Source organism: Atheta coriaria, unplaced genomic scaffold, assembly GCF_025399875.1.
Source record: "Atheta coriaria isolate IRGN ID8LTWV9N9 unplaced genomic scaffold, Caltech_Dcor_3.1 hic_scaffold_3_pilon, whole genome shotgun sequence".
NCBI classification, from domain to species: domain Eukaryota; kingdom Metazoa; phylum Arthropoda; class Insecta; order Coleoptera; family Staphylinidae; genus Dalotia; species Dalotia coriaria.
Genome location: NW_027045445.1, coordinates 5,179,534 through 5,193,049, shown reverse-complemented (window position 1 = coordinate 5,193,049; position 13,516 = coordinate 5,179,534). Strand labels below are relative to the sequence as shown.

The 13,516-nt window shown below is 38.5% G+C and overlaps 3 protein-coding genes across 7 annotated transcripts in view; 1 reads left to right on the top strand and 2 right to left on the bottom strand.

Annotated features, from left to right (window-relative positions):
- The window catches only part of LOC135789520 (DNA oxidative demethylase ALKBH2-like), a 62,207-nt gene that overhangs the window by 30,583 nt on the left and 18,108 nt on the right, over window positions 1-13,516 (bottom strand). Inside the window, exons 2-6 of one of the 4 annotated variants that reach the window (XM_065299378.1) lie at window positions 10,239-10,413; window positions 9,868-10,055; window positions 9,527-9,681; window positions 9,367-9,464; window positions 8,935-9,282 (exon numbers count right to left, since the gene is read on the bottom strand). In XM_065299378.1, coding sequence (XP_065155450.1) covers window positions 9,148-9,282; window positions 9,367-9,464; window positions 9,527-9,681; window positions 9,868-10,055; window positions 10,239-10,413 — 751 coding nt within the window. In that variant the 3' untranslated portion in view covers window positions 8,935-9,147. Of the gene's footprint in view, window positions 1-4,041; window positions 4,299-8,934; window positions 9,465-9,526; window positions 9,682-9,867; window positions 10,056-10,238; window positions 10,414-13,516 lie in introns of those variants that run through there. The other 3 variants (XM_065299379.1, XM_065299380.1, XM_065299381.1) reach the window with 3 other exon arrangements.
- On the bottom strand, window positions 751-3,962 carry LOC135789518 (LMBR1 domain-containing protein 2 homolog). 2 transcript variants are annotated; one of them, XM_065299376.1, is made up of 8 exons: window positions 3,637-3,962; window positions 3,024-3,578; window positions 2,785-2,961; window positions 2,540-2,717; window positions 2,113-2,294; window positions 1,506-2,058; window positions 1,243-1,438; window positions 751-1,185 (listed from the first exon to the last, which is right to left on the bottom strand). In XM_065299376.1, exons 1-8 carry the CDS (start codon window positions 3,811-3,813, stop codon window positions 1,143-1,145), a joined length of 2,061 nt encoding a protein of 686 aa, XP_065155448.1. In that variant the 5' UTR covers window positions 3,814-3,962; the 3' UTR covers window positions 751-1,142. The 2 variants fall into 2 exon arrangements, with proteins under 2 accessions (XP_065155448.1, XP_065155447.1); XM_065299375.1 differs by having other exon boundaries at window positions 751-1,438.
- aux (cyclin-G-associated kinase) lies at window positions 4,430-9,009 on the top strand. Its single transcript, XM_065299374.1, has 11 exons — window positions 4,430-4,692; window positions 4,758-4,819; window positions 4,876-5,316; window positions 5,378-5,600; window positions 5,752-6,193; window positions 6,252-6,594; window positions 6,728-7,081; window positions 7,142-7,317; window positions 7,384-7,693; window positions 7,753-8,571; window positions 8,639-9,009. The coding sequence occupies exons 1-11, from the start codon at window positions 4,554-4,556 to the stop codon at window positions 8,747-8,749; spliced, it is 3,420 nt and encodes a 1,139-aa protein (XP_065155446.1). The 5' UTR covers window positions 4,430-4,553; the 3' UTR covers window positions 8,750-9,009.

Sequence of the window (13,516 nt, the reverse complement as noted above, 5' to 3'; positions counted from 1 at the left end):
AATCAACTGAAAACGCAATATTCACTCCGGGTAATCTACCCTTTACTTTACCAACGGATGTCACCATCCAACTCGACGCTTTATAATCAGAGAATATCTGCAATTCATCGAAACCAATCGATATGTTAATACCGACTACTTTTGTTGGCTCGTTGTCAAAGACAGCAACATCCCCGGTGCGTTTAATTGTACTTAAGTTGCAAACACGCATGTTATGTAAATCCAGTGTACCAACACTGAAACTCTGAGAAATATTCGGTGTTTGGAATGGATCCATGTTAAATGACATGAGTATTAATCCGATTTCACGCATGTAGACATCCACCATTTCATTAATAGTTGTTACATTTTTCCTATAAATTATTAATTGAGTGAATAAAGTTGTTAGATAAGGAAATAATTACAGATGGTTGAGAATATCGTTGGGTTTTTGCCCGCTGCCCCAAAATGGAAACGCTTGCACATCGCAAACCAAAACGACAAGCACAGAAGACAAAACACGTTTCGTAACATTGTCGCACAAGTGAAGATAAAACTAACTACGCGAGTATTTATATACATAGTCTATGTAACAGTGTCAAATTTTACCATTAGGTAAATTGGTGTTATCTTAATTATGCACGAAAAGACCCAACAGCAAAAATATTAAAATGACGCGCGAAACAGATAAAACATTTTTAATTTGTTTTAATGTATGTATAAGTATAACAGAATTGGTTTTTGTTTATTCTGAATTATTATGTTAAGTAATTACTTTAGTGCATTGTTTATTTATTTGAAATTAAATGAATGACCAGATTATCATATCCCACGTATATCAAATAATTACTTACACATCTAGGAATGTTTAAATCATCCGCAACATATCCTATCATAACAAAACACACGCCATTTTTTGTATCTTCAAAGATAGGTTAGGTGCTTACTTTAAATTGGACTTAACCTAAAACAATCTCAATATATCTGTCTACAACAACTGCGTGATATAAGCTACCATAAATTAAAGATTTAATAAACGTAAAAAACAATCATTCAAAAGAATTAAAATCATGGCAAACACATTACGTTGACAAGGTGTTACTTCCGTTAGAAAATATTGGTATTGATAGTGCGTTATTAGAATATTCCTGTAAGAGATGCGCTTATACGTCATCGAATATGCCGCGCGGTGCGCCCACACGGTTTCTGTAATCCAAAGAATCCAATTGATTAAACGCGTCCAATTCGTTGGCGCTGTCATACCGTTCGTTGATGATGCCATGCGTACTGATTCCGAAACGCGCGTCAATATCATCCGCGAGATCGCCCGTGGGCGGAAATCGTGTGTCCACTTCATTGACGTAGCGCGTGCCACTTCCGATTTCGGTCTCTGCGCCGTCGTGTTTCAACAGGTTTGTTCGGGTTGACTCTAGCCCATCGTCATTACGTATAGAACGTACTAAAATGTAAACAATTTAAAATTTTCAAATAAAAAACTCAAAAAATGCATTTTTATGAAATATTACTTGTATCTGTACTTCCACGTTCCGGTCTGAATCTTCCAGTCGTTTGAAATCGTTCATTAAAATCCCTGCGTCGACTTATTGACTCTTCCGTACGCTGTCGCTTGCGTTTTTCACGTTTAACAAACTCTCTACCTTCATTCACTAAATCAGTGGTGATTTCATCATCGCCAATGAATTGATGAAAACCCACAGCGGATAAAATCCGCGCACCGAGACTGAAATACGTCGCCAGACAAAAGAATAGAATCGCCATCGGGAAATAGATATTAAAACCATCCGAGATGATTTTAATCACATCCATGTGCCCCATTATCTGCGTATAGTCAGTTTCCAGTATTTGTTTCTTAATAATATGGCTATCCATGTGAATTACGCCCAGAAAGTTTAAGCAGAGCGGCGGTGTGAGACGACTCAACATCATCCCGGAAAATATCAAACTGTATTCGTTGGTTTGATGATGCGGTGCGAGATAGTACAGATTCAAGACGCGGATTTTAAGTACAGTTGAATAAGCGCAATAACAAAGATATAATATGACTGCAGTTGATAAAATCTACAAATATTTCAATTAAATTGATTAATTTCTTAATATAAATAAAAATATTACCTCAATAGTTGAATAATCGTAGTTTTTCTTTGCAACATTGACGATATTTGCAAAAATTGACAATACAGGTTGTTTGTTAAAGAATGTCACTTCGGACCAAACAACCGCAGTGGATAAAAACGCGGCCAAAACAGCCAAAACTTTCTTCAAATACATTGAAAACTTACACTTCCAATACCATTCTTAAAACAATAAGAAAATATTAAATTTACTTCTGTAAATTAACAATGAATCATGATATTTATGAAAAAATCATATTACGTTGACGATTTGAAGTCAAAAAAGTAAACAAACCGTAATACTACCTACATTTCACGATTAGTAAGTAGTTTTATGTTCAAGATAAGAAATAAAAACGTTAAACGATGAATCAGTGGATTAAATGGTTATAAAAACATTTGTGGCGATAAATAATCGGTGCACAAACCTATTTTTGCGTTGTAAATGATCCTCGCAAGTTGCCCTTTGGGTTTGTCAAATGTATGCTTGTAAATTCTGTCACGTGAGTTCATATTTCTCAGCGTGTCTTCCAAAGAGAAGATTTCTTCGATCAATATATTCCATTGCGTTTCAGTTCTCTGCAGAACTTGTAATGATTTTATCACCTGATTAATAACAAAATATTTAAATATTTGCTCATAAAAGTTAAACAAGTAAACAAGTAAAAATTACCTGTTTGTGTAATCGAACAAGTGATTTTTCACCAGGCGAATCCGCATGATTATCATCTGGAAGTTGTCGGCGATTCATGCGATCGCGCAACTCCGATGGCACTTTCTGTAAAATCGTCTCCAACTGCTGATACATCGGATGACTAGCATTCACTACTTTCGAAATAGCTTGAAGTGACTATAAAAACATTAAAATAATAACGTTTTCTTTAAAAATTTTAAACTTTTTCATTCACACACCTCTAAAACATCATCAACAGTTTCCTCCGCTTCAGCTTTATCACTGCTCAACTTCGCAGCTTTAAAATACGCATGATTAAGCACGTACGAATGACTTGAGTTGTTCCACAAACTGCGTGGAACAGCGACCAACGCATAGCCCAATAACAACACCAAAAGAAACAAACCCCACGTGTTACTCGCCGAAGAAGCGATCGCTTTCAACTTGGCCCACTCGAAAATATCAATCCCGGGCCGCGTGGCGAGGTAAATCAACAACACGCCGCAAATAAACAAATACGAGCCGTAATAAATGGCGTTATCAATTAAAGCCGATTTAAGCTTGCCCTTGACGGTGAAATCGCCGGCTTTTATGTACGATTGCATCATTGGCATAAACAGCCAAGTGAGACACTGCGTCGACCAATAAACTGTGCGCCATAAATTGGGAAACACCTCTTCTGGTACACTGTTCCATGGAATCTTACACGAAACAGGTGGTTCTATTGTAGTAGAATTACCTTCTTGGATTTCATCATGTACAGGATGTTCAGCTAGACAATTTCTATAAACAGTCTAAAAATATGCATTTTTAATTAAAAACATTGTGTTTTTAAAGAAAATATTTACTTACTGATATGATATCAAGAGGTAGAGCAAAAATTATAAGAAAACTGAAAAACCATGCCAGTAACACAACAAGTGTGACCACAATTCTATGCCTATACCAATTTCCATATCTGTATAAGACACTGGAAGATATCAAAAAGGATAGCACCACCTTCGAGATCAGTGGACCATAATGCATCATCTTGAATGTTTTAGTTGTTAGCGTATGTTTTGAAATCACTCATTGAGTTGTGCAAGTTTTTGTTCTTGAAGTGTAGCCTGTGCAGCTTGTTGCATCTTCTCTAACTTTTCCAAAGTGAAGCTCTTCAAGGGAATAAGACGAGGTTTGCACAGCACTAGTTCGTCCAATTCTTCGATGATCAACTGCCCGCCTTTTGGTAGAACTGGTTTGTACTGGTCGCTGTTCTCGGACATTTTAACGCATTTTTTGCGTGTGACAAACGCTAGATTGTCTTGAAATTGATTGCGAAGGTTACATTCAATACGTAAATTAATTTAAAAGTTGTATAACGTGTGTTGTTGAGTTTTTTGTTCTTCACGAGAGCGCAAAAGTGCATCGGTGTAACAATTTGCACGTTGACAGCCGACCAGCCGCACGCTACTAATCGATCTGTCACGATGATGTTTGTATTGTCACAAACAACTGTCAGAAAGCAATGTTGCCAACTATAGTAACAAAAACATCACTATATATTACCAGATTTTCCATGTTATTTAAAATACTAGGGGAGGTATTATATTGGCAAGTCAGACTTTGTGTGGGTGTTTTTACACTTGGATGAATACAGGTTATTCTCGCATCTGACTGTCAGTTGTGATTGTATCTTCAAAGGTTGCGTTACATAGATAAGCAACACAAGAGACATTTGTTGAGTTTGTGTTATGAAAAATGTGTTAGTTTAAGAACAAAGTGTACACGACATGAGTGAGCTGTTCAAATCCGCTTTCGGCTATTTCAGCACGCCGAACGCGTCCGCAGGAGCGAGCGACAATAGTTTCGTTGGGCAAACGATCGAAATCTCGAACGTTAAGTTAAGAATAAAGAAGGTGATCGCTGAAGGTAACGCAAATCGATAACACCATAAAGACTTACAACATTATTTCATAAACTATTGGATTTTATAGGCGGTTTTGCGGTTGTATTCGTCGCGCAGGATGTCGCCACAGGCAAAGACTATGCACTCAAGGTAATTCAATTTCATTGCATTATTATTACATTTATTAATGTAATTTATCCCCACAGAGGCTGCTGGCAGCTGATGAAGAAGCCAAAAGAAACATCATCAATGAAATAAACGTGTTTAAGAAACTTTCTGGACATCCAAATGTGGTGCAGTACTTAACAGCTTCCTACATTGACCAGACACAGACAACTCATGGTCAACATGAGTTCCTACTGGTAACAGAATTGTGCAATGGTGGGTCATTGATGGAAATCCTTCAGACTAGGACGACTGCTTTTGATCCAGAGACTGTTTGTAAGATTATCTATCAGGCTAGCAAGGCAATCGCGCATATGCACGGGCAGAATCCGGCTGTTTTGCATCGAGACATTAAAATTGAAAACTTCCTGATTGGCACTGATGGCAATATTAAACTATGCGACTTTGGCTCGGCGACTATGGAGATATATCGGCCGGATATTTCATGGAGTGCTAATAAACGCACTACACTTGAAGAAAATGTAAAGAAATCCAACATAAATGTGTTTAAAAACTTGATTATTAATAAAATAATTTTTATAGTTAGCGAAATTTACTACACCGATGTACCGGGCACCGGAAATGCTTGACACGTGGAGTAATTATTACGTTGGTACACCGGTGGATGTGTGGGCGTTAGGGTGTATTTTATACACGCTCTGCTACATGAAACATCCCTATGAAGACAGCGCCAAGTTGCGCATCATCAATGCCAATTATACACTACCGCCAGATCCAAAGTACGCCTGCTTTCACGACGTGATTCGTAAGTAGACAAAATGTTTGCGCTTCAATTGAATAACAAGCGCACGTTTCAAATTCCAACGTGCATTGTATGTTGATGTAACAATTGTTGCACATCAGATTCAATTACCGTGGTCGATAAACAATTATGCATGCAATTATAAACATTATAGGCGGTTGCTTCCAAGTGAATCCCGAGCAACGTTTCACAATCTCAACGGTATTGGACCGCATCGCCGCCATTGCTGAAACGAAAGGTTTCAACCTGCGCGCGCCGATTGAAAATCTCAAACCGAAATTGTTAGATGGTGATAATGATTCCGGGTTTGGCGAGGCGACAAATGGCACAAAAGTTCCACCGCCCAGACCCACACCGCCTTCCGCTGTTAATAACAATCACCCACAGAATAATCCACCGCCACGTCCCAATCCACCTCCGTCTAGACCTCCACCAATGCAGAATAATACTCCTATGGTGCAAAGACAGCCTCCAACTCCTGCAAATGCACCGGTTGCAGGCGGTGGAAGTTTGTTTTCATCGATTAAAGGCGGCGCGGGGAGTTTTTTCAAAGGTTTGAAGGATACCAGCACGAAGGTTATGGCAACGATGCAACAGTACGGCCATTTTGTTTTCTATTTCATTTACGCTTAAAAATAATGAAAATAATTTTAGATCAATCGCAAGAACCGATCTGGATATAAGCTATATCACATCGAGAATAATTGTTATGCCGTATCCGTCCGAGGGTATCGAATCGGCCTATCGCACGAATCACGTGGAAGACGTGAAGGTGTTTCTGGAGACGCGTCACCCCAACTCAAAGTACTCCGTGTACAATCTCTCTGGGCGTTCGTACCACTCGAAATTCGGTAGTGGCGTACGCGTTGTCGATTGCAGCTTCGCATATCCCGAACATTACAAAGCGCCGTTGCTGAACTCAATGTATCAGTTATGCGAAGATATTTATCAATATTTAGCTGGTGATAGTAGGAATCTATGTGTTATTCACTGTATGGTAAGTGAAATCAAGAAATACCTCGTTAATTCAAGTTTTTAGATAATTTTGACTCAAAAATGAATAAATTACACGATTTTTTGCCTAAATCTTCATTATTATTATCTGGAATACTATAATATTTACTATTTAGGATGGTAAAGCTACTTCTGCAACAATGGTCTGTGCATTAATGCTCTACGCGCAAGTTTTCCGTATGCCCGAAGACGCAATGCAATTATTCGCTGTGAAACGCTGTCCGCCGCAGATGCGCGCCTCCGAATCACGCTATCTGTACTACATGGCCGATATACTTAACAATCCGCCGGTTTATCCGCATTATAAACCGATTACACTGGTTTCGCTTCAAATGCAGCCGGTGCCGTTGTTTACCAAGGTGCGTGATGGCTGCCGGCCGTACATTGAAGTCTACAGTGAAAACCGATGTATTTTATCCACGCTGCAAGAATATGAATCTATGCGACTGTTTAATATTGCCGAAGGAAAGGTTTGTATTAGTTTTTTTTGTTTTGTGTTTGTTTAAAACAATTTTTTTGTTTGTTTATAGTGTACGCTTCAAATTAACGCTACAGTTTGCGGTGATGTGTGCGTAACAGTCTATCACGCTCGGAATATACTGGGTGGTGTGATGACGCAGGGTAAGGCGACAGGACTGAAAATATGCCAGTTTCAATTTCATACTGGATTCATCCAGGAGGAGGACACGAGCATGCGTTTTACTAAGTAATATTTACTTATTTTAACTTTTTTAATGAAAATTTTTGATTGTTATGATTTTTTTCATCACAGAGGTGATCTTGATTCGATCTCAGAGAGTCCTGAACATTATCAGGAGAATTTCAATGTGACTGTGAGTATTTTCGTGTCGGACGCGGAAAGAAAACCCTCACAGCCCGCGCCGTGGTATAGAGATCACACCGAACGGAGTATCGACTCAGTTTTTGGCTCGCAACTTGAAAAGGAAGAAGTTTTGGACAATTTTCTCACAAAAGCCAAACCTGCACCTCCTCCGAGACCTCAAGCGAAACCTGCTAGACCCGCACCGCCTGCAGTTGTCAACCAGATGAAAGACAGTAGTGATTCTGAAGGAGAATACACTGTATGTTATTTTTACTAAGTTTAAATTTAACAAATGATGTTTTAATTCGATGATTCTAGTTTGTTGACACAGGTCCCAAGCAAAACCAACAACAACATGAGGTCACAGAAGCTGTGGACTTGTTAAACCTAAACTCTTCACCGCTTCCGCCGCAAGCCACAACGACGCACACGTCGCCGAGTTCGAATTTCGATCTACTCTCCGGCACTGATCCGGTCTTTGGCGACTTCACATCGGCAACTAACACTAACAGCACCAACAACAAGGATATCTTTGATCCTTTCGGTTGGGCTACCGCGGATATACAAGCGACGCCTCAGCCTGCGACAGTTAAAACAAATCCACCACAAAAATCGGACGATTTGTTCGCTGACTTGGGCATGGATTTCGGCGCCATGCCGAAACCTGCCAACACTCCACAATCCACACAGCCGACCACACCGCAGCATCAAGCTAAATCGCCCATGAATCCGGATTACAGCCGGTCTCATTTTGATACTGCGTTTGGCAAGAAACCGACACCGCCGAATGCGGGCGCTGGCGCGCAAAGCACCGCTGAGAATAAACCGACGATGGATATCTTTGGGGATCTGCTCGGATCACAAGGATATCAGTTCACAGCGAAGAAGGATCAAGGCCCGCGTACGATGAATGACATGCGTAAAGAGGAGCTGGTGCGTGAGATGGATCCAGAGAAGTTGAAGATCATGGAGTGGCTGGAGGGCAAGAAGCATAACATTCGTGCGCTGTTGTGTTCGATGCACACGATTCTATGGGAGGGCGCCAAGTGGAATAAGTGTGAGATGCATCAGTTGGTTACGCCTGCTGATGTGAAGAAGACTTATCGAAGGGCTTGTCTAGCTGTACATCCAGATAAGGTAATTGTTTATCAATTATAAATAAATTAAACAAATTAATTTATTTTTGTGGGTTTTGTGATTGCAGCAAGCAGGGACTGATAACGAGAATCTAGCAAAGATGATTTTTATGGAGCTGAACAACGCTTGGACGGACTTTGAGAACGACGCCGCACAACAGAACATGTTCTCCAGTTAGGAGACGATATATTAATCCAGTAATCCTGCAATCCCAATTCTTGCAATCATTATTTAGGCGACGAGAGATTTACTTGCAAACCACCGTGTTTAAATATATAGATATTGTTAACTTGAAATTTGCCCTCTAAAAAACAAACCCTGGCTGGTTGCTGAAGACATTCCAATATCTCTCATAGTAACATGTTACAATATGTATACATATTTATTGAATTTAAAGAGTGTATATAAATATAATGGAGATATATAGTTGAAAAACAATGGAATTATCCTTTAAACTTAAATTGAATGATTTAAAAAAGCAGAAAACTAAGTTGTGTTGATGTGAAAGTTTGGTTGCCTATCTTAATACAAGGTAAGTAGAAATATAACAGAAGAATACGAAGTTTTTAAGAGTAATTAACTTTCAAAGAGTGAATAAATAAATATAATGGAGATAGATAAATGAAAAATAAAGAAGATATTCTTTAAACACAATTTGAAAGTTAAAAAAAAGTTACTTATACCGCCATGTTGATGTGTAGGTTTGGTTGCCTATCTTAATACCAAGTAGAAGTATGAAAGAAGAATGCAAAGTTTTTAGACTAATAACTTTCGAAAAGTTAAATTAATACGTACGCCGTGCACAGACTTACGCACAGGAAGCGAATGATACCAGCAGGCGTTGGTTGGCGGGTTCATCAGCAATAAGTCGCCGTGTTCTAATTGGATCTTGACTGTAAAGTGCGCGTCGCTCGTCGCACGTGATAAAACTTAATACAATTTTATAATAACGCACCCTTGGGGACTGCACGTCGCCGCCTAACGACGTCGGCGTGCCGCAAGACAAAATCCCTCCCAGCCCCGAACGACACCGACGCAATCGGCGCCTGTGGATCGAGTTCCGGTTCCGAGTCGCGATGCTCGCCGATGTAATCGTCGCCATTTCTATATCTATCGAAATAATTGCGCATAATTTATATAAACATGCAGCGTCGTAATACTTGTGATTACGATTATCATACGAAACGAGCATAATTTGCATGAATGCATGAAATTCACGCGGTAAACAATCATTTAGCAATACACACCTACAAAAATGTTAGGAAAATCGAAGATAATTACTAATTATAGACTAACCTGTTAATCAAGACGAAATTATATCTCACACCGCCCGTCAGATGTTGAACACGATCCCGGATGGCTGCTAGTAATGGCGTCCATGGTTTACCAGGTACCACACTGCCGGAAAACCGGTAAACTAGGTCCGGGTCGCTGTGCGCGACTTGTTTACGCGGAATGTTGTGATATTTGCCGAATACACGCACCTATAATTGGAAACATATTAAATATGCAGATATTTTTACGAGTCTCAAGATAAACAACATAAAGTTTAAGTTAAATGGCGTGTTTACAACGTACAACAACACATTTTTCAACAATTACAGGCCTGACTCTGCATGATACACGTGCAAATGTGATTGTCATTCGCATCGTTTCGTTTAGTTTACCTTGCACATATCCGCATCGTAGTATTCTGTCGAAGTTTCCAGTTCGGTGAATATGCGATCGGCGAGATCTTTGTGGAATAGCGAAGCGTAGCTTAGGTTTAATTGCTCACCGTCAATGGTGTGCCATTTGATGGCGTCGATTTTTTCTATTTCCTGTAGTAGACTCGCGGACATTCTGAAAATATAACCAAACAATATTATGGTAACGGTTATACAGCATTTAAGGTTGCCTAACTAGCAAAATCTCAAACGTACAGAAAATGTAACCAAACAAGAGTATGCAACCTTTTATACAGCTTTTAAGGTTGCCTAACTGTTTTTTTCCACTAGACATTCTGAAAATGTAACTAAACAGTGGTATGCAACCACTTACACAGTTTTTAAGGTTGCCTAACCAGCAAAGTTTCAGACACAGTGAAAATGAAGTCAAAGAAGAGTATGCAACCAATTGAACAGCATAAAAGGTTTCCTATTCAGTTTCCTGCAGTAGACTTTGCAAATACATCCCAATAAGAGTATGCAACCACCTATACACCAAATAAGGTTGCCTAACTACTATTTAATCTTATTTCCAATTTGATTAATGCTTGTGAAAGCGATAAACCAAATTAAAGTGTAATATATCATCGCGTCGTTCGTGCGAAGATAAAAATTACCTAATGGCTTCTCGAGAAGCATGACGAAGATTTTTTTCGACCGAAAAAAGCGGGTGGATGCTTTCACGGGCGTTTGCGTTTCGAGTATTTCGACACTCGCCTTGCCCCAATGCTCGAATTCGCTGGAATTTCTCCAAGGCGAAACCGCGAAGATGTAATGGAAATTTGCAAATATGGCAAAGTGGGTTTTTTCGCATTCGCGTGCGCACGTAGCGCGTAATCATGCATAATTAAATATGGGTCGAGTTCACATCGAAACGAAAACTGAAGCGATGATATTTTATCGAGATATGCGCTGAGACGTGAGGAAAATATCAATTTAATGAAGACTATAAAAACGTTATCTGGAAACACATCATTTACGCGTAAACAAAGCAACTAAATATGACCTTTAACAAACTTTTAGTTATAAATAAATAAAAAGCATATTTTAAATCAAAAAATTCACAAATTATGCTTTATTCACTTATTTTTCAACCAAAAACATTCTATTTCCGGGATATAATTTTATGATCATAATTAGACGACGAAATAAAATAAAATTCGCGATAGTTCTCGTGTTACGCCGACTTTCATATGTTTGCAGAACATTTCATGGTCGTGGGCCGACAATAAATTCAATTTATTAATGCACACAGCAGGCAAACAAGCGCTTTAAAGCATGTTTACACTTAAAAGTTTGTTAATTAATTAAATTAACGAATTAACTTAATTGCAACTGCGCCGTAATTGTTTCGATTCTTTCCGATACGATATTCTGTGCGACACAGGCGCAACGCACTTGTAAGTAATCGTGAAGAAATTAACGTGAAAGCTTACTTTGTTGTTGTTATTGTTTGTCTTTTATTACTTTTATCATTTAAGTGGCAGGCAATTAACTTCGGAAATACAGATATATAGAAATATCACTACCACGAGTATTATATTACCAATGTTTTTTTATTAAATGTTAAATTGTTTAAAATATAAATATATTTATCTAGCAAAACAATTTTTGCTGTTGAAATCTTTTGAAAAGATTTTTTACGAAAAAAATTGAAAAAACACCTATAATTTAGCAGAAAATAGGCAAACATTGAAAAAAAGAAGAAGTAGAGCTGCGACTCGACTGCTGGACAACTCAGGCACGACTGAGTAGTGTGTGCACTGCGCGCTGCCTTTATGCCTGCGTACAACCGGCAAAAAGTAGTGGGGGAAGGTACGCAGCGGGTATAGTGAGCGCAAGTTGCGCGCTTCACGCGCGCTCAGGCGTGACCAATCAGGAGTCTTCCCGCCTTCCCCACCACACTGCGGACGACCCGCAAAAATGGTGGGGCGTATGAAGCTGCTAGTTATTAATTAGTTATAAAACAATTAAAACTCAAAATTGTATTTTTCACATGTCTAATGCCAAAATAAAATCAATTCTGAATTTTTACGTAATTATTTGATAAAAACCGTAAAAATTCAATTTTTATCCAATGAATATTTTAACTTACAAAGTAATAAATATACAAGAGATATTACTATGTAATAAACTTAATGCATTTTAATAGTGCCCATTTTTCATCCCATTTCCAACATTTTACCAAAAAGCACTCCATTAATACGCTTTTACTACCATCGTGCCAATATAATTCGCACAAGATAAAAATTGCAACGCCAGCAACAAAAACTTTATTCTCCCCTGAAGACTTCTTCATCTCCAGCCTGCCGGCCTGAAGACTTTACGTTTACGACTTTTTCGGAGCGAATTAAGATCAAACTTCGATATAACGCTGGCGCCGCCGCTCGAGTGCCCGTCTCAACGCGCGTTAAATGCAACTTTACTGTTACTTCCATTCGTTCCGTTCGAAAAATGAAATTACGTGATAATTGCCAAATATTTTAACAATAATTCAACATATCTACACCATCTGCACAATTCAATACACATTCGTATTATATTTAATTCCTCCGATGTGGAATTGTAGTCGTAGGTAAAGAATAAAAAAATAAATAAAAGAAATAGAAGCGAAACTATCATCGACAGAGTCTAAGTATAGAGGAATTCCATGTTGGAAGGAATTCCGTTCGGCCGAGCGTGCGTAATCGCCGATCGCGTTGCAAGCCACACAGAAGACACAGAAGAAGAAGACGCACACATACACATACAGATGGATATATACAGCATGGGTCATCGGAGAGAACTCCGAAGAGCGTCCTCCGCTTCCCCAATGTGGGTTTGTGTGAGTGTGCGCGCGCACGAACGTGATGATCGGTGTGGAATTCGAAAAATGCTCCGTTTTTGCCGTGCGCTTCTTTTTTGTTCGGATTGTTTGGAATTTAACCAGTAGTCAGAAGTTTTATGCACGCAATCTCTACTCAAATGTAACATTTTTTCAAAAAGGTAAAAATTTACTAAATAATGACGTCAGAAAGGTAATTTTTTTTGTTGAAATTGAAATTTTTAGGAATAATGTAATTTTTTTATATTTTAGAGTTTTTCTTACATTAAATCTTTGTTATTTTGTAAGAAAAATTAAAAAATAGAAATTTTGAAGGTAAATTTTGCAGTTTTTGAGTTTTTGAGTTTTTGCGACTTTTTCACCTTTTTTCCCACATTTTCAAGGGAATTATTTAATATTTTGATAGTTTAAAACA

What these genes read in the sequence shown, in the direction of transcription:
- LOC135789518 (XM_065299375.1), bottom strand. Translation starts at nt 3,813, where the DNA reads ATGATGCATTATGGTCCACTGATCTCGAAGGTGGTGCTATCCTTTTTG. An exon ending in TTGTTCGATTACACAAACAG is followed by an intron (nt 2,718 to 2,784) that starts GTAATTTTTACT and finishes GTTATTAATCAG; the next exon opens with GTGATAAAATCATTACAAGT. An exon ending in ACGTGGAAGTACAGATACAA is followed by an intron (nt 1,439 to 1,505) that starts GTAATATTTCAT and finishes TTTACATTTTAG; the next exon opens with TACGTTCTATACGTAATGAC.
- aux (XM_065299374.1), top strand. Translation starts at nt 4,554, where the DNA reads ATGAGTGAGCTGTTCAAATCCGCTTTCGGCTATTTCAGCACGCCGAAC. An exon ending in GCAAAGACTATGCACTCAAG is followed by an intron (nt 4,820 to 4,875) that starts GTAATTCAATTT and finishes TTATCCCCACAG; the next exon opens with AGGCTGCTGGCAGCTGATGA. An exon ending in TTAATATTGCCGAAGGAAAG is followed by an intron (nt 7,082 to 7,141) that starts GTTTGTATTAGT and finishes GTTTGTTTATAG; the next exon opens with TGTACGCTTCAAATTAACGC.